This window comes from Podarcis raffonei, chromosome 8 (genome assembly GCF_027172205.1).
Source record: "Podarcis raffonei isolate rPodRaf1 chromosome 8, rPodRaf1.pri, whole genome shotgun sequence".
Classification (NCBI taxonomy): Eukaryota; Metazoa; Chordata; class Lepidosauria; order Squamata; family Lacertidae; genus Podarcis; species Podarcis raffonei.
Window position 1 is genome coordinate 20,228,194 of NC_070609.1, and position 24,906 is coordinate 20,253,099.

At 46.2% G+C, this 24,906-nt stretch overlaps 2 protein-coding genes across 2 annotated transcripts in view; both read left to right on the forward strand.

The window, feature by feature from the left end:
- The first annotated feature begins 2,227 nt into the window (after positions 1-2,227).
- Positions 2,228-15,601, forward strand: FBL (fibrillarin). Its single transcript, XM_053398408.1, has 9 exons — positions 2,228-2,353; positions 3,232-3,330; positions 5,270-5,449; positions 6,748-6,842; positions 7,010-7,180; positions 9,104-9,236; positions 11,454-11,566; positions 13,386-13,531; positions 15,374-15,601. The coding sequence occupies exons 1-9, from the start codon at positions 2,344-2,346 to the stop codon at positions 15,396-15,398; spliced, it is 972 nt and encodes a 323-aa protein (XP_053254383.1). The 5' UTR covers positions 2,228-2,343; the 3' UTR covers positions 15,399-15,601.
- A 3,812-nt stretch (positions 15,602-19,413) lies between these two features.
- DYRK1B (dual specificity tyrosine phosphorylation regulated kinase 1B) overlaps positions 19,414-24,906 on the forward strand; it is a 34,683-nt gene continuing 29,190 nt past the window's right edge. Inside the window, exon 1 of the mRNA XM_053398411.1 lies at positions 19,414-19,675. The gene's annotated coding sequence lies outside the window, so the exon portion shown is untranslated. The remainder of the gene's footprint in view (positions 19,676-24,906) is intronic.

Here is a 24,906-nt window from a genome sequence, read left to right on the forward strand (position 1 = left end):
GGCAGATTCCATGCCAGGGATCATTAAGAAAGGAGTTGCCGTTATATGGGGCAACCACAGTTGGAATACTGTGTACAGTTCTGGTTGCCTCACCTCAGAAAGGATATTGTAGAGTTGGAAAACTTTTAAGGGGGTGGAGCAACTCCCCTATGAAGCATTTGGGACTTCTTAGCTTAGAGAAAATGCGAGGATTAGAGTTTACTGCATTATGATTGAACTTTATTAAAATCATGCATGGCATGGGGAAAGTGGACCCAGAAGTTTTTGGTTATCTCATGACACCACAACCCACAATGAAGCTGAATGTTGGGAGGATTCAGATGAAAGTACCTCTTGCAGATTTCCTACAGACATCTGGTTAGCCGCTGTTGAGAACAGGATGCTGGACTAGATTACCATTAGTGTGGTTCAGCAGTATCTAATGCTTTAATATTTCCCCATCTGCTGTGGCAAATTCTGCTCCTAATTAGGCCCCCATCCCATACCCTCCAACATTTCTCCGATGAAAATAGGGACATCCTATTCCATCACAAATGGGACGCGGGTGGCGCTGTGGATAAATCCTCAGCACCTAGGACTTGCCGATCGCATGGTCGGCGGTTCGAATCCCCGCGGCGGGGTGCGCTCCCGTCGTTCGGTCCCAGCGCCTGCCAACCTAGCAGTTCGAAAGCACCCCCGGGTGCAAGTAGATAAATAGGGACCGCTTACCAGCGGGAAGGTAAACGGCGTTCCGTGTGCTGCTCTGGCTCGCCAGATGCAGCTTGTCATGCTGGCCACGTGACCCGGAGGTGTCTGCGGACAGCGCTGGCTCCCGGCCTATAGAGTGAGATGAGCGCACAACCCTAGAGTCTGGCAAGACTGGCCCGTACGGGCAGGGGTACCTTTACCTTTACCTTATTCCATCACAATAATTTTACTATTTATACCCTGCCCATCTGACTGGGATGCGCCAGCTACTCTGAGCGGCTTCCAACATAATAAAACATTAAACATTAAAGAACTTCCCTATACAGTGGTACCTCGGGTTACATACGCTTCAGGTTACGTATGCTTCAGGTTACAGACTCTGCTAACTCAGAAATAGTGCTTCAGGTTAAGAACTTTGCTTCAGGATGAGAACAGAAATCATGCTTCGGAGGCGCAGCAAGCAGCAGGAGGCCCCATTAGCTAAAGTGGTGCTTCAGGTTAAGAACAGTTTCAGGTTAAGAACGGACCTCTGGAACGAATTAAGTACTTAACCCAAGGTACCACTCTACAGCGCTGCCTTCAAATATCTCAGGCATTGGATAACTCCATACCTTCCAATATTTATCTGATGAAAATAGCGACATCTTGGCGAAGGGGCTTGAATAACTCAGAGAAGCTATGAGCTATGCCATGCAGGGCCACCCAAGACGGACAGGTCATAGTGGAGAGTTTAGATTAAATGTGATCCACCTGGAGAAGGAACTGGCAATCCACCCCAGTATTCTGCCAAGAAAACACCATGGACATAAAAAAGGAGCAGCTTTGAGAAGACAGTGTTTCCAAGGCATGCTCTAGTTCATGGGGTCACGGAGTGTCGAAGACGACTAAACAACAACAAAGGGAAAGTGGGACATTCCAGGATCAAATCAGAAACTCGGTCGACTTCTGTAAATCCAGGAGTGTCCCTGGAAAATAGGGACACTTGGGAGGATCTGCCATCCATTGTTAAAATGGCGAAGAAAAAGGGGAGCTCACACTTCTGCTCGTTTGCTCAGGAGAGCAGGAATAAATCACTGAATCTCTCACTCTGGATCAATTAAAAACCCTAATTAATGTTCAGCGGCTATAACTAAACGACTCATTACTTTGTGCATTAACTCGTTTTATTATCCATGTATGCCTCCTTGCGCTCACTGATATATTATAATAATATAATAAAATTATAGTAATATAATAAAAATCAAATTCCAGGCTTTCCCAGGACAAGCCTTTTGCACTGTGTGTCCCCCCCCGTAACTGTGCCCCCTTCCAGCTCAACCTTAACCCCCGGGTGAAAAGAATAAAGAAAAACCAGCTACGGGTCGCCCTTCTCAGCAACCAGCAAAAAGAGATAGAGCAGAGCGCTACGCGAAATGGGAAGATCAAGCAGCGCAACCCCGCCCAATTGCTCTGCGCATGCGTTCGCCAAGGGCGGACTCCATCCCCCAGGAACCTCTGCGGCACTCCTGCCCTTGCCCCGCCTCTTTCCCCTGTTTCACACTTCCGGTGCGACCGCGTTGTCCCCGCGCGTGCGTTCGAGCGCTGCGCGGTTGGTGCTTCCGGCCCGAGAATTTGAAGCGCGTGTGTGGCGAAGTTTGCCTCTTGTCGGTTCCAGCCATGCGGCCCGGTAAGAGACGGGAGGGGATAGTTGTGGGGAGGGTGCTTCTGCTTCGGGGGGTGCACGAAGCCGATGTGAGCTTGGCGGGGGAGGGGTTGAAGGAAGGGAAAAGGAGCACGGCGGGCAGACACGTGGCTGCTGGAATCGTCTGGTGGTTATTGTTCGTCTATTTGTTATTTAAAGTCATTATGCCGTTGCTGCTGCTGCTGCTGTTTGCCCTGCTCCTTAGTTGACAAAGACTCTTCGAGAGGTTTACTATAGAGATCGGTGGTTCCTACTTTTAGGCTTACGATATGAAAAGGAGGACGCGAGGAGCAAGCTCAGGGCACAGATTCTTAAAAATTAAAGAGCCTAAGGAGAGCCTTCTGGATCGGGAGTCCAGGACTGGTCCAGGGTCCTGTTTCCACAGTGGCCTAGCAGATGCCTGAACCAGGCCTTACAACGGCCAGCTGGGTCACCTGTTGAAATAACGGTCACCGGTTGAGAGTTTCCCAAAGGCAGTTGATTTCTCGGCAAAAGTTAGCACTGTTTGCATACTGCACAGTGGTACCTCAGGTTACATATGCTTCAGGTTACTGTAGTCTGTAACTTCCGGTTACAGACTCCGCTAACCCAGAAATAGTGCTTCAGGTTAACTTTGCTTCAGGATAAGAACAGAAATCGTGCTCCGGCAGCGCAGCGGCAGCAGGAGGCCCCATTAGCTAAAGTGGTGCTTCAGGTTAAGAACGGACCTCTGGAACGAAGTAAGTACTTAACCAGAGGTAGAACTGTACTTTTATTTTTGCTCTGCAACCTTATGGGACGGCAGCCGTTAGGTCTCAGTTAAGGGGTGGGGAGAGTAAGGTTTCATCTCGTTTCTCTGACTTGTGTGCCCTTCTCCTCTGCAGGTTTTAGCCCCCGTGGAGGACGCGGGGGGCGTGGGGGGTTTGGAGATCGTGGGGGGTTTGGAGATCGTGGGGGACGTGGAGGCTTCCGAGGAGGGCGAGGTGAGTTATCTCTTCCTTCCCCCATTTGTGCATTAGCTGTAAGCGTTTGTTGCCACCCTACAGGTAGGACACTCAGATCTGCAGTGGTGCATGCTGGGGAGAAATCAAGGTACTTAACCACACAGTTGTGGTGGCTTGTCTCTCCTCTTGGTGGTTTAGTCAAAGGATGGCCCAGGTGCCTTGGCCAGGTAGCAGCCATGTGTGTTTCCCTTTCTGGGTGGGAATGAGGTCTAGCCAGTTTGGGCCTGGGCACATCAGAAACCTAACAGCCAAGCAGCTTAAAGCCTTTCTTCCAAACTTGCAGGTGGAGAGAGGGCAGCTTCCAAGACAATCCCAGGTCTCCTGTGGAGCTGCAGGGTTGGGAGGAAGACTGAGCCCGCTAAAGGGCTATGACAAACCCATTTTAGCATCAAGGACTGGTCCCCCAAACCCATTCCTTGGTAATTAAGCTGAGACTAATAATCAAGGTCTGACACCAACTCTGCAAAGTACATTGCCCCCACTCCTCCTGTCCAAACAGCCTGGGTCAGGAGACCTTATTAGACATCCCTAAGATTCTTGAGAAGCAAGAGCTAAAAACAAGGCACCGCACTCCTTGAGTCTGAAGTCACCAACTTAGTAGTAAAAGACCAAGAAGTTAGGAACTGGATTGAGTACAAAGAAGACAGACATCAATTTTTAATGCTGAAGATTTATTAAGAAATCAAAAAATAAAATAAAGGATAAAATGTAGAACTCCTGTAGCTCCGTTTTAAAACAGCTGCACTAGTTGCCAATTTGTTTCCAAGACCTGATTAATGTTTAAAGCCTTAAACAGCTTAGGTGCCAAATACCTAAAGACCATCTCCATCCCTGCCGGTCTTCTTGGGCATAAAGATATGCAAAGGCATCTCCCTTGATAGTTTGGTGGAACCCTCAGAATTGTATAGAAAGGCAGTCCTTGAGAGGGTTTTCTCTGACATCCTGAAAAACGTGGAGCTCCATGTGTTGCTGGACTACAACTCCCATCAGTCCCAGTCAGTCAGCGTGATGGGAGCTGGAGGGCCATAGGTTGCAAGCCCCTGACCTAAATTGTGAACTGTAAACTGCCCTACGATCTTTGGATGAAAAGAAGTATATAAATTTTAACAACAACAACTCGCCACAGAGGTATGTGTAGCATATTCATTGCACAGCTTTTGTTGTACACTGAAGGCACATCTCTTAATCCCAGCCTTGGGCAGTTAAGGTGTTTTTGTTTCGTGGCACCTGCCTCTTTTTCTGAATTTATAATGTCCTGCCTCGTTTGGAATAGTTTTACTTGTCCTATACCTGTAATGGTTTTTGTTTGTTTTTATAATGGTATACTACTGTATCCCGCCCTGAGACCTTATGGGTGAAGGGTGATAAGAAATCGAAATCGTACAAATAAAACCACAGTATTTAATCTTTGCTGCAGAAAGATTTCTGCTTTCCATTATGCCCTTTAGGAGTTGTGACAGTTAAAAACAGAAGCAAACTTAAGCGAAGGAAACTAGAGATTTACTAAAATTACATTGGACTTACACTGAACTGTCACAACTCTCATTCTTGTTGTATTTGCTGAAGGATCTAACTAGTTTTATTTATAGCTTAACTCATTACTGTTTTTATTCTCTTATTTGTTTTGCTTGTTCAATAAATCTTTTTATAAGTAGGGAGAGAGAAAATAAAGCTTATTTCATTTTTCAGTTATATTCTAACTAATGGGCTAGATGATAACCCAGGGGCCCCTAGCTGGAAACGGTGCATTTAGAAGGAAATCATGGTGCTGTCAGGGAAATATAGTTGGGATAATAGATGCAGCTGGAGTTAGTGGGATTGTATAGACAAGTTGAGGCTTTGGTGGAACAGTGGTGGTAACTGTTGCTTCTGAATTGCTCATATCCCATTCCTTCTTTCTCTCTTTTTTCACCTGTAGGAGGTGGGTTTAAGTCCCCTGGTGGTGGTGAAGGAGGCTTCAGAGGTGGTCGTGGTGGCGGCGGCTTCCGAGGCGGCCGAGGTGGTGGTTTCCGTGGTGGCCGAGGAGGAGGTGGCCGTGGAGGACGGGGTGGCTTCAGAGGTGGGAAAAAGGTTACAGTAGAGCCCCACAGACATGAAGGTGAGGCCTGTTCATTTGTCATATAAGAAGATAATTAAACTTTATGCAAGAACATTACTTTTACTGCAGTAGACCCAGTGAAGGAGGAACTGCCTCCCAGAGCATTGTGGGAGAGGCATTCTTTCTTCGTTTGATATAGGGCAAGGTAAAAGACTGTTACGTTCTAAGCATCTTCAGAAGGCTAGCTATCTCTTCCTGTTAACTGTAGCCAAAAGCTATCATGGGAACAGCCCCTGTGGCCTCCCTGGTAATTGTTGTTGAGCTTCTACTCACTCTAAAATATTGATTGCCTGGAAAACACACACACATCCATGACTTTGTTTAATGCTAGAAAGCAAATATTTATAGTTAGTTTGCATTCCTTTCCTACAACCCTCCATGTATGAGCACAAATATTTTTTTAAACACGCCTCTTCTGACATGTATTCCTACTTCTGGCATCCCATACTGCTTTATTAGCCTGAAGTCCTGCTGCATTTGGATGGGAGCTACCTGACCAAAGGGAAAACTGGAATTAGATGCCAACATTCCAATAGCTCCTGCCCAAAAATATCATATATACTCAAGGCATGCTTGTTAACAGTGAAGCTGCTTTTTAAGGAGAAGTGAGGAAAGCTAAAAGAAGCAGAAATGGTAGTTGCACCAGCTGAAAACGTAAGAAGAGCCTGCTGCATCAGGCCAATGGTAGTCTAGCATCCTATTCTCACAGTGGCCAACCAGATGCCCGTGGGAAACCTAGAGAGCAAAACATGAGCATAAGAAAGAATTCTCACCTCCCGTGGTTTCCAGCAACTGGTATTTGGAAGCATTACTTCCTCCAGCTGTGGAGGTACAGCAGAGGCATCCATGAATTTGTCTAATCCTTTTTTAAAAAGCTATCTAGGTTGGTGTCCATTACTGCCTCCTGGGGGAGCAGTTCCACAATTTAACGGTGCTGTGAGAAAAAGTACGGGCAGCTCCCCATCTCCATGTGATCTGTTTGTGCACGTAATACGTGTCCATATATCCTAACGGTATACTAAACGTTTTTGATTTTTGTAAGAAGGCTAGCTGAGGGTGAAATGAGGTTGTGGGGACAGAGTCCCATTCACTGTAAAGGGCCAGCCACCACGGCTTAGCAGCTGCCTAGATTGAGCTCAGGGGGAAAGGCAAGAGTGGAAACAGTTTTAGCTGAATAATAATATTTGTATCCTTGCCCACCTGAGGTTTCCCCAGTCTCGCAGTGTTTAAATCTTGCTCGCGTGAAGCATGTCTCCAATGTGAACAGATCTAAGTTCCGGTCTCTCTTGCCTCCTCAGGTGTCTTCATCTGCCGGGGGAAGGAAGATGCGCTAGTCACACGGAACATGGTGCCTGGCGAGTCTGTGTATGGAGAGAAGAGGATTTCTGTGGAGGTGGGTGATGGATGGCGCTCCATGGGAGCATGGTTGTGGGGAGAGGGAATTGCTGGCAAATGCAGGAAGGGGGAGCACGTTCCAAGGATGGGGACCCCTCTTGGTCTGCAGACGCCTTGGTTGGAAAGTCTCTCTCAATCCAGCATGCCTTATCCTCCCCTCTTCAGGACGGTGAACTGAAGGTGGAGTACCGCGCCTGGAATCCCTTCCGCTCCAAACTGGCTGCTGCCATCCTTGGAGGCATTGACCAGATCCATATCAAGCCTGGTGCCAAAGTGCTGTACCTAGGAGCCGCATCAGGAACAACAGTGTCTCATGTCTCTGACATAGTTGGACCGGTAAGGAGACGCTTTGGGGTACCTGAGACTGCGGGTGTACCTTAAACTGCTGCCAGGTATTGCTGTTTGTACAGATAACGCTGTGCAGTCTTAAGCTAGTGAGTTGCAACAGGAGTAGCAGGGGTGCTGCAGAAAACAACTTCTTGAGTAGTTCCCGCAGCTTGCAAATATCAATACAGTGGTACCTCGGGTTACATACGCTTCAGGTTACAGACTCCACTAACCCAAGAAATAGTACCTTGAGTTAAGAACTTTGCTTCAGGATGAGAACAGAAATCGCACGGTGGTAGCAGGAGGCCCCATTAGCTAAAGTGGTGCTTCAGGTTAAGAACAGTTTCAGGTTAAGAACGGACCTCTGGAACGAATTAAGTACTTAACCCAAGGTACCACTGTAGAGACCTAATCCCCATCTCCAAGCTTGGGACTGGAGGGGAGTGTAGGGACAGGAATCATCAGTGGAAGTTGTCTTAATACTAAGTCAGGCGACTGGTCCATTCAGAGTAGCATTGTCTACACTTCTCTCCAGGGTTTCCAACCAGGGACATCCCCTGTTTTGAGATGCTGGGGATTGAACCTGAGATCTTGTAGATGCTCTGCCACCAAGCTGTGGCTTCCATCCCCACATTTTCCCCATGATACTCGAGTGCTTTGGCAACTCAGCACTCAGCTCTTTTCTCCAGAGCTGAAAGAGAAGACTGCAGCTTGCTTTTGGTGCCTAGCGGGCAGGCTGTCCAGTGCTTCCATGCTGTAAGTGTCAAGTTACCAGCCCTGAGGTTAGGAATCTTCCCTAGGCCAGCACTTCTGGAGACAGCATAATTGCAGGGATTATCCCTTCCTGCTTCCAGGTGTTGTTCAAGATGGTAAAAGCAAAAAAATGATTTCATGGGTTGGCAAATGTGGTTCAGTGTGAGCAGGTGTAAAGTGATACATATTGTGGAATAACCTTAATTTTACATATATGCTAATAGGCATCTAAACTGCCAGTGACTGACCAGGAAGGCCATCTTGATGTAGTGGTGAATAGGTCGGTGAAGGTGTTGACCTGGTGTGTGGCAGCTATGCAAAAAGGCAAATTACATTAGAGAAGAGTGAAAATAAATTTGCCAGTATCTTAATATTGTTATGTGAATCTGTGTTGCAACTGCACTTGGAATACTGTGTGCATTTATGTTCTCTGCAGAATATATTGTATAGCTGGAAAAATGTGATGGGGAAAAATTGGGGTCAGAAAACTAACTTGTTGTGTAACAAACAAATACAGTTGTACACGAAATAATTTTAAGCAGTTGAATGACAATGAAAAACAGTGTTGATCCAGATATTGAATGACAATGAAAAACAGTGTTGATCCAGAGCAAAAGAATCCAAACACAGTGTATACTAAGAAATACTTAAATTGTGCATAGCTATAACTCACAAATTAACAAAGAACCCAAACACTTCTTGACCTTAGTCGTCTTCAGTGGTTTCTGTACCATCTACTTAAAAACTGTTTGGCATAAAAGCAAATATGAGTCTGCAAAACAATGAAACAATTACACACACACACACAATCAGACAATCACAATCAGACAATCACAATCAAAAGTACTGTAACTCCACCTTTAATTTAAATGCTATTTTTAAAAAAACCTGATTGGCCACTGCAAGAACAGAATGATGGCCTTTCATCTAATTAGCAAAATGGCCCTTATGTCTGGGGCTCCTCTAGCCATCCTTGCCCAGTGAGTAGTAGATTGTTGCTGAAGGTGATAAGTGGAACTGGTGAGTGCTGCTCTTTAGACTATTTCTAGCTATTTTATCAAAGGTGATCACTCAGGGCTTCAGCAGTGGCATTGGGCGATGTCCTTCATGAACACTTTTTCCTGTTCTGGGCCGTGGACAAGGCACTGACTCCCTTGCTTCCTGCTTCTTACCCAACAGGAGGGCCTTGTGTACGCTGTGGAGTTCTCCCATCGCTCGGGTCGCGACCTCATCAATGTGGCAAAGAAACGAACCAACATTATCCCCGTAATAGAGGATGCACGGCACCCACACAAATACCGCATGTTGCTTGGTAAGATGTCTGTGAAACCTTAACACCTGAGCAAATAAGCCTTCCTTTCATGCAGCGGTTCTCAGCCTGTGGGTCCCCAGATATTGTTGAACTACAACTCCCATCATGCCCTGAGCTCTGGCCTTGCTAGCTAGGAGTGACGGGAGTTGTAGTTCAACAACATCTGGGGACCCACAGGTTGAGAAAGGCTGCTTTCATGTTTCTTGGTTGAGCTCGACATCCCTTAGAGGAGCACCCTCTCTCGTCTGTCTTCTGTTTCCTCCACCCACTGGGTGAAAGCAGCTGCCCATGGATTGCAAGAGCCTTAGTAACATTAATACTTGCATTATGCCAAGCCCAACTGTCTCTGTGTTGTCTACAGACAAGCAGTGAGGCTCCAAGGATTCAGGCAAGGGTCTTTTCCAGCCTTAGATGCTGGAGACAGAGCCTGGGAACTTCTGCAGGCATGCCATGTGCCAGGTGTGGGGAAATTTTGCTTGCTGGGGCTGGTGGTGTTCCCCATACCTGGCATATGATCTACCTCTGAGAAACATCCATTTATGTTTATTTTGTTTATTGGGAACTGGCAAGCTGCTAGTAACTGATGCTGGGGATTGTACAAAATACAGTGGTGCCCCGCAAGACGGATGCCTCGCAAGACGAAAAACCCGCTAGACGAAAGGGTTTTCCGTTTTTCGATGCGCTTCGCAAGACGATTTTCCCTATGGGCTTGCTTCACAAGACGGAAACGTCTTGCGAGTCTTGCAATTTTTTTCGCTTCCCCCCCCCTTTTTTCTAAGCCACTAATAGCCTTTTAGCCGCTAAGCTTTAATAGCTGCTAAGCCGCTAATAGGGTTGCTTCGCAAGACGAAAAAACCGCTAGACGAAGAGACTCGCGGAACGGATTATTTTCGTCTTGCGAGGCACCACTATAAAAGTGTCTTGGGTGTTCTTCACTTCTAGACCATTGACAGGGAAGGTTCCTAACAGTCTAGGTTTTGTTAGTTTGAACTCAGCGATCAGATAAAAGTCTGAGCAGTTCCTCTAAATCAGTGGTTCCCAATTAGGGGTCCGCGGCCCCACCCCTTGCCTCCCCCACAAACTAAATTTTTGTCATTTTTGCATGGTAATATCACAAATTTTATGGTGTGTTTTAGTGCTGTGCCAATATCAATATATTGGCCAATATATTGAAATCATCCCCACACCTGATCTGCACATACCCCACCTGCCTGATCTCTGTGACTGCTGCTTCCCTTATCCCCATGCCTGATCTACACGCACCCCACACACCTGATCTCCGCAACTGCTCCTTCCCTCATTCCTGTGCCTCATCTCCCATTTCAGACATTGTGATATATCAGAATATTGTGATGTTTAGCTGCTGATATATCACGATGCTGAAAACCAGATATCGCTCAGCCCTAGTCTGTTTTTAATATAGCTAAAATCCTTTGCTTATTAGGGGCTACCCCACATTATGTTCAGAAAATTGCTTTGCAGAGGTAACTACCATAAAGTTATCAAAAGTAAGGGGTCTGTAGCCTGGCTTTTGAAAAATAAGGAATCCTAAGTAATTAGCTAACTGGGAACCACTGTCCTAAATAAATGTGGGTAAAGTAGGTTAAATGAACACCGCTGCTGATTTAATCACAAAAGTGCAGGGGCAGATCTTGACATTCTAAGCTGGAAGTGGGAAACAGGGTTAGGGGGCTGAATCTGGAAGTCCCTCACCTCCTGTGGCCCACTTTGCTGGGTGGGTGGAGCCACCCACCTGTCAATCAACCGGTGCCACCATGACACCAGGGTAACTTGGCTTTAAAGGAAATAATTGGAACCACAGCCTAAGTGTGCTTCCAGCCCTTCCTTTGCAGCCCAGCTTGAGTTCAAGCCACAGCTGCAAAGGCAAAATGATACTTTGCATTGAAAAGTCCACCCTCGTTACATGTGGCACCTTTTTCTGTTGCAAAGTATGGTGACAGGAAGAGGCGCCGAATATAAAAAGAGCTGACTTCCTGATGCAAAGGAAGAATCAAGTGTGTACTCCTGATTCTTTGTCCTCTTAGCCATGGCTTGAAATTTGCTGTGGCCAAAGCAGACAGGCCTGGGAAAGGTGTTGAACTAAGCCATTACTGCTCTAGGCTCTGCTGTTTTTCTTTTGCCTGATGACCTTATTTCAAGTGAGGAAAGCAGGGCAACTTCCAGGCCCCTTATTCAATACGCCCCCTTGCTTTGCAGGCATGGTAGATGTGATCTTCGCAGATGTGGCTCAGCCCGACCAGTCACGTATTGTGGCTTTAAACGCACACAATTTCTTGAAGAATGGTGGCCATTTTGTCATCTCCATCAAGGTAATGTTTAGTACGACTGTTATATTTTCTAACTGTATGGCCTTCAGTGGGGGGTTTTCTTCGCCTTCGGCTGGAGAGTCAACAGAGGCTAAGAGCTGGTTTCCGGTAGTCCATTGGAATTCCATCTCCCTCATCAGGAAGACCAACCATTCTGGGGCAGGATTCACAAGTCTCACCTTCTTCTGGTCATGGCAGTTTGCTGTCTGTCAAGACACTTATGCAAACATAAAGAATTATGCCCAAACCTCGCTGGTTTAGATATCAAAAGAGCCTAGACCATGCCCGCTTCCTTTCTTGTGCTTTGCTGGTCAGTGGCAGCTATTTTCAGGCAGAAACCATGGAGAGTGTGGTGGGGCAAGTGAATGTATCGGAGTAAGAGAGATCAGACAAATCCATTTTTCTTTTGTCTCTCTCCTGCTCATTGGCTGCAGCCGTTTTAGGACAATACCATGATGGGCAGGGAAGAGAGATTGCTGATTCCCATAGGAATCAATGGAAATTGTGGAATTGTTAGGCCTAACGAACCATTTCCAACGAAAGCTTTGTGGCCGTAAGCGGCGCCTAGGTGTATAGAGATATGGCCAATATGCCTTCCACCCAACCGACAAGTGTTAACACCTATTTGGACTGCTGGAGGTAATCTCTGGAGTTGTGTTGGAGAACCCCAGGACTGTTTTCTTAGAGGGGGGAGGCAACATTCATGCTAATGCTGCCTCAAGGTGTCCAGTAATTTGAGCAATCTGGAGGTGAGTGACAGCATGGTCTTTAGACGGCAGGGGTAAAGGTGACCATTTCTTAAGAAGCCCCCTGTGGATCTAGAAGTGTGTGATACCTACTGCCAGCTCACAATCTTCCTCTTGGGGGAAGGTTCTCAAGCTGGTGGTGGCTGTGATCTTGGGAAGAAACTGGTTATCTGGACCCATTCCAGTCTTGGTCCAGACCTGATTCAGAGACCACACTGACCTTGTTTGCCCTGGGAGATGACTTTTATTGAGACGGAGACGCAAAAATGCAACCCATTTGCTTTTTGATCTATCAGTTGCCTTTGATAACACTGATCCTAGCGGTGTGTTTTGGTGGGAGTAAGACACAGTACTACGGTGGTTTGGCTTCTGCCTATGGGGCCAGTTCCATCCAGAAAATAGAATTGGGGGGAAGTAGCATCTTTGCCTCCTTGCAGTCACACTGTGGGGTGCCACAGGATTCCATCGTGTCCCCAAGGCTATTAAAGCCATTATGTATGCTTTTTAGCAGGTTTGGCGATTTGCAAAGAATGCCCAAATGCATTTCTTTGTAACTTCTGCATAGTCATACATAACTTGGGTCCTGGTTAAGGGTGACCTGCAGAAAGGCCAAGAAGCTGAAACTGAATCCTGCCAATGAAGAGGCCTTTGAGGGTGGGCGTTTCCTGGCTCTGAAAATTAGACAGGGTCCCTGTTCTGACGGGTGTGCAACCAGGCTGCTAGCATGCTCCTATAACATAAGGGAGCGATGAATTGTCCCTCTTAGCCAGGGGTCAGCAAACTTTTTCAGCAGGGGGCTGGTCCACTGTCCCTCAAACCTTGTGGGGGGGGCGGACTATATTTTTTGGGGGGAAATGAACGAATTCTTATGCCCCACAAATAACCCAGAGATGCATTTTAAATGAAAGGACACATTCTACTCATGTAAAAACATGCTGATTCCCAGACCATCTGCAGGCTGGATTTAGAAGGCGATGGGCTGGATCTGGTCTCCGGGCCTTATTTGCCTACCCATGCTCTTAGATAAGCTTGAAGGCTTGCTGTTAGACTGACCTGCTTGACCTCTCTCCTCCCAGGCCAACTGCATTGACTCAACAGCAGCACCCGAGGCTGTCTTTGCATCAGAGGTGAAGAAAATGCAGCAGGAGAACATGAAACCCCAAGAGCAGTTGACTTTGGAGCCCTATGAGCGGGACCATGCTGTAGTAGTTGGCATTTACAGGTACAGTAAAGTCTGGGGGTGCTGATTTCTGGATGCGCTTGGTATTTCCTTGGAGGCGTAAAAGGGGAACAGGTAGCATTGGGACATAATGAGGAGCAACTACTGTTTTTCCCACCCCACACTTGAGCAGAGGGAAGATCGGGCTTGTTACAGGGTTGGAAAAGAACCATGGTGTTGATGGGACTTGTGTGCACACTGTGTATTCTGTGTGTATTCTGACCAATAAATAGCAGCCAAGCGATCTAAATAAGTTGCAAAGCAGGCCAGATATGTGTCTGGTTTGCATGATAATGGTTTCCCCCCCCACTCTGATCAAACTCCTTTGATCAGACAGTATCCAACACATTTCTTCCGTTCGTGCGACGGGACTTCCCTTCCCTCTCCTCTACCGACACACACCCATTATCTCTTAAAATCATTGCCATCTGTAAAGTATGCCAGTCTCCACACTAACTGGGTTTCCCTGTTGTACAGGAACCTGAGAAGTTGCCCTTCATCTGTCAGACCATTTGCCCAAGGTCTTAACTAAACCCTGTCCACTGTGGCTGGCAGTGGCTCTCCAGGGTCTTATGCTGAGGTCTTTTCCATCCCTTGGAAAAGTCCTATGACTGCAACTCCTATCAGCCTCGGGAAGCATAGCCAATGACTAGCGGTGATGGGGGTTGCAGTTCAGCAACACTGAGAGGGGAGCAGGCACAGGTTCCCCACACCTGTCCCAACAGAACAAGGGTTGCTAGTTCAATTGCAAGAAATTACCCGCCTGGCCCCAATTAAATATATTAATGTCTTTCTGCAATTGATCTCTCTTCTCTACTTCCCCCCTCCCTTTCCCTTATATGTCACATGTCTTCTTTTCTTAAACTCTGCACTTGAAGGCAAAGCTCTATCTTAAGTAAGGAGCTACCTATCTAAAACAGGATAAAAATATGAACAGGAATATAATGTATTTACAGTTCGCACAAGGAACTGGAACAAAGAAAAAGTTACAGAATGTAAAATACGTAAGATCTTTAAAGGAATCAGAAAGCAATTGTAGATTGTCTAAAAGGAAAATGCAAATCTTTGGAAGGTTTGCTACTTGCTTAGTGACTCAAAAAATAGGAGACCAAAAGGTGCTTCAAAAAGAATTTGGGATACAATTACAGCAATAAAATAAAAACAGCTACGTCAAAGTTCATGCAGTATAATTGAGGATATCCATAAATAGCCTTCAAGCTCATTGATCTCTGGAGGACAGGCACTACAGCCCTCTCTCATGGGTGTCTAACTTGTGGTTCCCCAGATGTTACTGAACTCTTAATGTGACCTTCAAAAGTTTGTTCAAATGCATACTAATTTAGGTTGGGGGTGCTAAATCATCAGCCATTCCCTTGCAACAGCTTTTGACTAGTTGTATTTCAACAGAGGCTTCATCAGCATTGCTTAATTCACTAGGCTCCAATTTGTGTGTTACAGGAATTGGTTCATCTGATATGATGACAGTGTGAGTCCCTGTTATTGAAATCGTTCTGTGTTGTGTTGCCCTTGCTTGTCACGTTACTGCAAGTAGCTGGCAGGAAACAGTATCCTGGTATGTGTGCCGTACATACCTGGGAAGATTGAGAGTCTTTCCATGAAATGGCTAATGCCTGGTTTAGGCTCCTGCAATCATCGATATCCTTGTTGCCTCCCACTCGGCCTTTCCTATCAGGATTACCACGGAATACTCACAAAATGAACTTTTGTGTATGAGAAGCTGCTGTTGATACTGAATGGTACATTTTAGAAAATAACTTCTGCATTTACAATGTCAAAGCACATTGGTCAACAGTCTGTTAACAAACATTCTCCTTTTCCTTACAGACCACCTCCTAAACAGAAGAAATAAAGTGTGGAAGCTAGTAGGTGACCATTGCAACAGTGCTTTAGGTCAGAGTTGCTTTTTCTGCCGCTTCAACGATACAGGACTCTTTCTACTGACTAGACCCCAGCTTTCTTAAGGCCAAGCACTTACGCAGAGATGCTGTTGTGCGTTGGTGTTCTGTGGCGTTATCAAATGTGTATATTTTTTATTAAAATAAGTAATGTAGATATGGTTTTGCTTGTGGACTTGCATATAATTAACAAGGATCAGAATTAGTGTAGTAGCTTGTAAAACTTGCCAGAGTCTCCTTTTAATATGTATTTGGTACAGGACTGTAACAAGTGGGGTGCCGCAGGGTTGTGTCCTGGGCCCGTTATTGTTCAATGACTTGGATGAAGGAATTGAGGGGGTGTTCATCAGATTTGCAGATGACATTAAACTGGGAGGGGCAGCCAGTGCCACTGAAGACTGATCAGGATTCAAGATGAGCTTAACAGAGAACTGGGCCCAAACTAACAAAATGAATTTCAGTAGGGACAAATGTAAGGTTCTGCACTTAGGCAGGAAGAACCAGCTGCTCAAATATAAGATGGGGGACATCTGGCTTGCCAGTAGTACGTTTGAAAAGGATCTAGGAGTCTTAGTAGAGCACAGGCTTAACACAAGTCAACAGTGTGATGCAGCAGCACATAGCTAATGCTGCCTCAACAGAAGTATAGTTTTGAGATCAAGGGAAGTCATAGTACTGCTCTATTCTACTTTGGTCACACCACGTTTGGAGTACTGTGTCCAGTTCTGGGCACCACAATTTAAGGAGGATACTGACAAGCTGGAAGGTGTGCAGAGGAGAGTCACCAAGATGATCCAAGGGTCTGGAAACCAAGCCTTCTGAGGAGCAGCTGAGGGAACTAGGTAAAGGGTGTATGGGGTGTTAGAGGAGGGATAGTACCTCTGGTGGGCCACGCATGCGCCTTCTGGGGTAGTTTGTCCATCTGCCTCCACCCTGCACTGGGTTCTCACCTGTGGCTCCTAGAAGCTGCTGGCGTATGCCAGTGGCCACACCCTGGGGAACGGCTTTGACTGGCCAGCTAAACCAAATGAGGGTAGTTGTTGGGTCTCCAACCTTCAGTGGGTATGGGACTTGCCCTGCACGTGAAGACAGGCTTCAGCAGATTGAGTGGACAAGACCAATAGTGGGCCCAACGGTCAAGAAGGTGGTTTCTACACAGGCAGTAGAGGGAAGTAAAGGAACATGGGGCTCGTCAACCTGGGAAGGTAGCCCGTCTAGGAGAAGGAAACGCTGATCCTACACCTCCGCTGCCTTGTGGAATATCTTGAGGAGAAGAAAAGGCTAAAGAGTAAAACCCTACACAATACAGAGTGGGGGCCCCGGACAGTTGGGTGGTGTCTTGTATGCCTCCTTCCAGCAACTCCTGCAGCCAAGCTTTTGCCTGATGTATTGTGCTGCTTTCCTTTGGACTACATCAGCAAGCCTGGGGGGGGTGTCTTCTGAGCAGCCTAGGACCTCCATACACACTGCCCAGGTTTGCACCCCAGAGAGTTCATTTTGGTGCTGCTAACGCAGCAAAAACATTGCAGGAAGCAGCAGTTGCAAGTTGCCAGTTTCTGCATCCACAGTGGATGCTGTGACTCTCCAACAGTTTGATTTCACCCCTGGATGCACACTCCATTCTCTTTCAAGACAGACTGATGCCAACAGCAGCCTGGTAAAGAGACTGAGAAGAGAAATAATAGTCATCGTCAAACATCTAAAGGGCTGTCACATGGAGCAAGATTTTTTTCTCCTGCACTAGCAGCTAGAACCCAAATCAATGCATCCAAGTTACAAGAAGAGAGATTCTGACTAAACATCAGGAAGAACCTTCTTTCTGTATGGGCCATTTGAATGTGGAACAGACTCCTGTGAGAGGTGATGGGCTCTTTCCTTGGAGGTCTTTAAGCAGCAGTTGGGTGGTAATCTGTCATGTATGACCTAGTTTATATTCCTGCATTGCAGGGTGTTGGATTAGTTGAACCTTTAAATTTTTTTCAACTCTACAGTTCTAGGATTCCAGGATGAGTTCCACTTCTGTACTCTTCATCTTCAAGTGGTAGCTTGGGAGTTACAGGCAGTTCACAGCCTAAAATGGGTCACACCCAACATCAGCACCATTTAAAAAAAGTTGTTTAGGATATGTTTTTAAATTGAGGAAGACGACCCAACTAGGCGTAAGAGGAAAAATAGAGGCTGCCAAGGTGTGGGGTAGACAGAGAAATATGACTGCATTGTGAGGCAATATAATGGCCAACATTCATTATGTAAAACTGACCAGTTAGCTCTAGAAATCTGATTTTGCATACATATGCTTGTAAAATACATCCTGGGATCCTGAGATGACCAAAGTACTCATCTCTTTTAAGTTTGTTTCCAGGCTCAGTGAAGACATGATATAAAATCAGATGGGTCTCTGTCCTGAAGGCAAGACATAGATGGGCATGGGGAAGGGACATCTCATGGTGTTTGATGTTAAAAAAATTGGATGACTCTGTAGTTTCTTTTGGGCTGGGTGGCAGATGTTTCTCCTAGATGGTATGGTTTCAGTACACACCAGCACCACTCTGCCCCATTAAAAAATCCTGGATTATTGCATATCTTTGGTGAAATTCTATGAGGCATTTAGAAATTTACTATGCATGTTAAGCCTAGACTAGCATCCCAGTACTGGATATGAAGGAAACTTCTCCAGAGCTGTGGAATGTTGCATCACAGCATCATCCTGTAGTCTGTACTGCCTGGTTAGCACCTAAAGCAGGGATCAGCAAGGTTTACCTTGCCTGGGCTGGTTCTCTCCAGTGGAGATCCCGTCATGGGCCAGATCGCACATGAGCGAGCGCGCCCGTGATTCCCAGCGTCTGTGCAGGCGTGATTTCTGGCACCGCAAAAGCAAGTCCCCACGCCGGTTTAGTGCAGCGCACAGGGACTCGCTGAGCGGGCGGCTCAGTTCAGGGGCAGCTCATGGGCTGGCTAAACGACCCCCATGGGCCGCAGGTTGCCGACCCCTGACCTAGTGATAGTTCCCATCACAGGGGCTGCATTGTAGGCTTCTCCCACATGTAACAGGACTTCTCCCACATGCAGCAGGATTAGGACTGTTACGCGCTGCACCATGCAGTTAGCTTCCCCAACTGAGAGGGGGGTGTCATTTCAAATGCTTCCCTGACCTACAAATCCAAATGCCTGATATTTTTGATAGTTGGTGCTCCTTAAAATACTGCTATCGGCAGTACCATCTCCATGCCACCAAGGTGATGTCAGCACACTGCTCTGGTATGCAGAAGGTGAACGTAAGGAACTTAAGAGGCTTCCCCAGCCCTGCCTGCGGAAGGACTGCACACAGGGCCTTCTGCATTCAAAGCAGGTGCTCTACCACGGCCAAATATCACTAAGGACTAGGGGAGAAAGGTTTCAAATTGCCCTTTTGTTCTGCTCTTAAGTCTTCCCCTCCACTATCCTCTGGGAAAGCATTCAACGGGTGCTAGGCTTTGGGGCACAAATCTAGGGCACCCCTCAGTAAAAATGAGGACGGTCCCCAAATGCAGATGGACTGTCTTGCTACGTTTTTTGGAGTACTGTAATCCACACTGCCATCTAAAGAGGAGTGGAGGGATGTCTAAAGACCACTGCGCCCAGAAGCCTTAGCATTACCTAACTGCGCCGCTGTACGAAACGATAGGGAGCACCCACACCAACCCCCTTCCTTTCAATCTGCAGTGGTACGGTCCAGAATTCTACCCTCTCATTCTGTGTCACGTAGAGCGAGAGAACGGCTCTAAGCTTCGCGGCTGCCATTCTGGAAAGGGACGTGAGTGAGGGGTGGGGTGGAGGGAAGGAGCGTTATAGACACACACTCACACACGGCGGCCCGCAGACACTTGCGCATGCGCACATCCGTTTGGGAGGGAGGAGCGTCGAAAGGGAAAGAGGCACGCGCTCCTGAAGAGAGAAAGAGCGCGCGCGGGCGCGCGTCCATTTCTTCCCCCTCCCCCTCCCAGCCCGCTGCCTCACGTGGCCACGCCGGCGGGGCGCATGCGCTCGGCGGCGGCAACGGAGGCGGTTTGTTGTGGTCGCCATTTTTTGTTGCATTACTGGGAAATCCCGGCGCCGGAGCAGCCGCCGGAGTACGCCCCTTGCGCTGGGGGTGGGGGCGCAACCCGCCCGCCTGCCGCGCCCCGCCCCCAGCGCGCTTCTCCTCCTCAGCCCCAGCTTTGAAACACGCCGCGGGCCGCAGCCGCCTCCTCAGGTAAGAGACCCGCCCGCCTGCCTGCCGCTCCCCATCCGACCGCCCTCCGGGCCCTTCCCAGGGAGAGGAAGGAGAGAGGAGGGGAGGGAGGGACGGAGGGGAGGGAGAGAAAGGCGGGCGCCGTCGCGCCTTCCTCTTCCTCCCCGACCCCCCCTCCCCCAACCGCCACCCGTCCAATCCTTCCCGCCTTTCTCCTCAGCTCATCCCGGCTGCGGCGGGCAGATTCTCCCAGGGAGCCGGACTCTCTCCCTCTTTCGTCAGGCCCCGCCCCTGGCCGGCTCTTCTCCGGCTTCGCCTCGCCTCGGGCGGGACCCCGCTCGTCCTCCCGGCCGGGCCGCCCCGCCCCGCCCTCATCCCCTCCCCGCCGCCCGACCCCACCCTGATTCTCCGCCGCCGCCTTTTCTCCCACTTCCTTCCCCCAAAACTTCTGCCCTCCGCAGCGCAGCCGCCCGTTTCTGCCTTCTCCTCCCCGATAGGCCCGGCCTTCCTTACTGAGTTCCCACATCCTCCTCCTCCTCCTCTGATCGTTGCTGCTGCTGGTGGTGGTGCATGGATGGACAAGACCCATCTTTTTTCTCTCCCCCCCCTTCCCTTCGTCTTTCTTTCTTGCAGCCGTGTTAGTCTTTATTACATTAAGCACCACCCCACACTGTTTTCAGGCTTGTGGCGCCTTTTCAGTGTATTATTTTACTTCGTCGGAGGGCAAAAAAAAAAAAAGATTTCTGTGGCAATCTAATAGCGATATCAAATGCTCATTATTGTGATAGCAATATAACGGTATCAGATATTCGATTGGTATTAAATATTAAAACCACTGAAGCTTAGGCTCCAGTAAATCCAGTAGTCTTTAAGGTGCTCTCCTCGCCCCCCACCCCAAATCTCTTGGGCATTTGTGATGTGCAAATGCCTCTGGATGAGAAAATCACTGAGTTCTGCTAACCTCAAACATATATGTGTATTGAGTGGGTGGGGTTTTTTTAAAAAAAAATCTAGATGAATTAATCTATACTAATTTTTAGATGTACAAGGTGGTTAAAATGATGAGCCCTTTTAACTTCAGGTGAGCTAGGATTACCATAAATTAGTAAAGTAGGTAAATGTTGCTCCACTGTGCACCATGATTGATATGGGGCTTCTTGCATCAAGATACCTGTTGGGTAAAGCTCAGCCTTAAAATTAAGAGAGTTTACTCCATTGGTTTAAATGAGATGTGGGTTGATCCCTTTGGGGATTTTACTCCTTCCAGGAAGTGAATTTATGTTTATATTTTTGTTGTATTTTTGGATAGCCCCATAAACAAGGATGTCTCCCCCTGCCCACAATCATGCTGTGAGCATTTCAACTATTGTGGTGTAATAGTACACTTGAGTTGTCTTCCTTTCTCTGGAGAAAGTTACCTAGAATACACAACCTTCATAAACTGCCCTCATCATAATGTGTCCTATGTTCTCAATCTTCCCCTCCCAGGTGAGGATAAATCAGTACATGGTATTTGTAACCTTTGGCTCAGCACTAATTACTATAGTGTGTTACTTGTATCTTTTATTTTTTTTAAAAAAAATCTTATCTCTCTCCCCCTCCCTGCCGCAGTTTCTTATGCTAATACCATAAATGCCATCATGCATAATTTCAGTAATAAGTTGCAATGATATCATTTGCAGCAGCTATGAATGGTAAGAGCAGGTAGTGGAAAAGAGATTTAAGTTGACAATACAGATAACCTGTAGAACCCTTGCTCCAGGATGTTGCTGACGCCAGGTATTTAATAGTATCTATAAAGAAATAATCAGCACAATCATATTAATGTTTGCTCTGAAATAAGTGCTGTTATGTGTAGTAAGGTTGCTCCCTAACTGCAATGAGCACAAACCATTGAACACAGGGGGACTTCTTTGTAACATATATAGATATAGATAGGATTGTGCTGTAGATGTTTCACAAATAAAACAGATGGGATATAATTGTTTTCCATACGTACCTACATCTTGTGATGGAATTTATTTAATTCTGTAGTCTGGATGGTAGTTGCTTTTACCAGTGCTGTCTTTATGACCTCAATGCTTTATGACCCCATGTGCCAGCTTACTTGGGTCCAGTTAATCACAACTTTGCGTAAATTGAGATTTCCTTTGGTTTCCTGGAGCAGTTCCGTCTATGCATATTTGTGATACCTGTTGCTATTTACAAATGAGGTCATTCTTAGAAACAAATATAGAAAATATTTAATCTGCTTATCAGCAGTTGGTTTCTGAAAACCCCTGTATTGGTTCATAGAACTTTAGTAAGAGACCCAGATTTCTGTAGGTTCAGAAATTGTTTGTAGTTGTTGATGTGGATGTCAGGTTAGATATCTTGCATCTCTAGCTGTGCCTAAGTTGAACCTGTAAGTAAGGTTGAGACATGAATTTGTGGCATCTGTACAGCACTGGCAATTATTTGTTAGCCCCTGATTTTGAATAATAGGTTTTCTTGTTCTCAGACTCACACTACTGCAGTAATGTGAGGACATGTACTATCTCAGGTGTAATCGTAGCATATTAACTCATTTATGAGTGAGCACAACTTTTAAGAAACTAAGAATGTTGGATGAACTTTATGCATTTTTTTCTGCATGGTCACTAGTAGGCAACATTTGTGCAGTATTTAAGTTCAGCATATGCCTGATTTCATACTAGTCTGCCCTATGCTCTTGCAAAACCCCTCCTGCCATTGTGAAGCCATGAGTATTTTCTTCACCTAGTCTAGCCTACACAGTACTGTAAGAGGTAGTATCACCGAAACCTGTGAGATAACTATGCCGTGCTAAGTGAGTGGAGACTAAGAAACCTATGGTGGAATTAATCTTTTCCACTCCTCTAGAATGGAAGCCTTTGGGAAAGGACCATCGGATAACATGTTGCAGACTCTTGTAAACTAGGTAGAAGAATAGGGGCTTCCTTTCCTTGTTAGGGTGCACTAATAGCTCAGGAGCATAAAAAGTTGTGGGACTGGTTGTTTCTGCAGCTGAGGAGGCTGAGCGGATAGGTGTCTCACTTTTTCTGATTTACCCAGAATGTTCAGATACAGGATTTTGGATGGGTAGAATATTTGTGTAGGTTGTTTGCTTGCTTGTTATTTGAAGTTACATAGCCTTTCACACTTGGGGTTCAGGTTTTTTACACACTGACTGAAAGTGCCACTGGGGACATGGAAAGGTTACAGTGCTATAGGCACTTCCTGTGGATGCTCACTGATACCATGGTATTTACTGATAACATGTTGTTAGACGGACAGTACAGATAAGGATCAGGAAGTTATTTTGTGATAGAAGTTGATGATTTCATAAACCTCAGTAGTAGTTCAGTGGAAGATGACCCTTGGTAGTAAGTACAGTGAAAGGTGACATGGTTGGGATGTAGTAAATACTTTGTTCTTAGCTGAAAAGGACAGTAAAGAAGGAAAGAGAAGCTCTTTGAGTCTTGGCAAAATACAAGATAGCTACGAGCAACAAAATGTGAATTAACAAAAAAAAAAAAAGACGAATTGATTATTGGATTACTAAATGGGTATTTTCACTAAGGATGCAGAGATATTAATAACTTTGTATAAGGCTTTGATGAAAGATATTCCAGATGTTCAAGAAGCATAATTTTATAGAACCATGGAGCTGAAGGACCCCAAGGCCACCTCGTTTATTCACCATCACAAGGTGGGGTTATCTGTAAGATCAATCCATGAAAATTCAAACCACAACATGTCACAAGCTGAGAGCAAGTGCATCACATAACTCTGTAAGCATAAATCATTTTAGGTGATTGAAATGAGCAGTCCAAGGCACATGCTGCAAATTCATGTTGTTTGTGACCCCTTTAGAATGAGTTTACTGCAGGGCAAACTTTTGTCTACAGCCTTTTTCACCTGGTGCTAGTTGCAGAATTCTGACATCTTTGCAGTGATAGACTATTATGGTTACTGTTCTAGAAGATGGAACAAGTTTTGCATGGTTTTTCATAGGCAACCACAGCATCTGGTGCAGCCACCAGGTACATTAAGGGCACCAAAATACCTGTTTCCTTCATGGCTTGTATTGGATGTGGCAATAGCCCAGAAGTGGGGAACTCCTTTCTCCACCCACCCCTGCAGGCCAACTTGTGACATATGTGCAGGGGCTGTCATGCAGAAAGGTGACAACGTGAAAGAGACTCACCTTTTAAATCCGTTTGCAAACAGTTTCAATACATGCTGCTTGCAAATGGACTTCAAAATGATGGCAGCCATACCTTTACCTGACTTCAAATATGATGTTAGAAGTGGGACAAATAGGTATGGTTTGGAGGAAATGGCCTTGCAGGCAAAATTAGGACTTCTGGGCCTAATTAGGCCCATGAGCTGGAGGTTCCTTGTCCCTGCAGTAGCAAAAGATCAGTGAGATGATCACTATACTAGAGTAAAAGTAAGTTGAATGAGAAACATGGCACTGTCTGTTCTGTTTACATTCCCAAAGAGAAACTGAAATGTTCTAAGGTGGTAAGCAAGCAGCTCTGAGTTTGACCTCTTAAAGCTGAGGTTGAAAGATGACCCGTCCACTTGAGAAATGATAGCCTTCTCTTAAGTGTGTGAATGGACAACAACATTATGATCTGGTGTCAGACTTAATATGGAACTAATAAGTTCCGTGGTTTTATAGAAAGGAGGTTTCTTGAACCTGTTAAGACATCTGACAAAGTTTCTGTAAAAATCAGAGGCTTTACATCAGTTGTCTGGGTAGGCTATTTTATTTTTCCTGGATGCTAGCAGAACACAAAATTGTTAGCTGGGTAATCCTTTTATAGTTCACAGACTTCATTTTGTGTTAATTTGATAAAAGACTGGTTGCAGAAAATCCACAAAGAAGAGGAAGGTGTTGTTGTTAAGGCTTGCATACATTTGTTGATACTCTGTTCTCAGTTCTTTTTGAGCTCTTGTTGAAACTATAGGATGGATATTGTTCAGCGGCCATAGCATAAATAACTCATTTGGCATTTAGCACACTAGGAAGCGTCTTCATCTATCTGAAGGAGAAGCTGGAAGTACAAAAAAGGACCTATTAAGAGTAGAAACAATGTGGCTTGTGAGAATCCTGTATCATTGTTGGTTTTACCATTGTGAAGGCTTCTTACTGTCATTCCAAATTACAGGGAAGTTGGGGCAGTATGACTACTTTGAGTTAAGAGCACATATGCTGATGGTCTTGCTGCCTCCTTTTACTATTT

Excerpts from the sequence above, each read along its gene's own strand:
- FBL (XM_053398408.1), top strand. Across the intron at positions 7,181-9,103 it reads TCTCTGACATAGTTGGACCG|GAGGGCCTTGTGTACGCTGT; the intron begins GTAAGGAGACGC and ends CTTACCCAACAG. Across the intron at positions 11,567-13,385 it reads ATTTTGTCATCTCCATCAAG|GCCAACTGCATTGACTCAAC; the intron begins GTAATGTTTAGT and ends CTCTCCTCCCAG.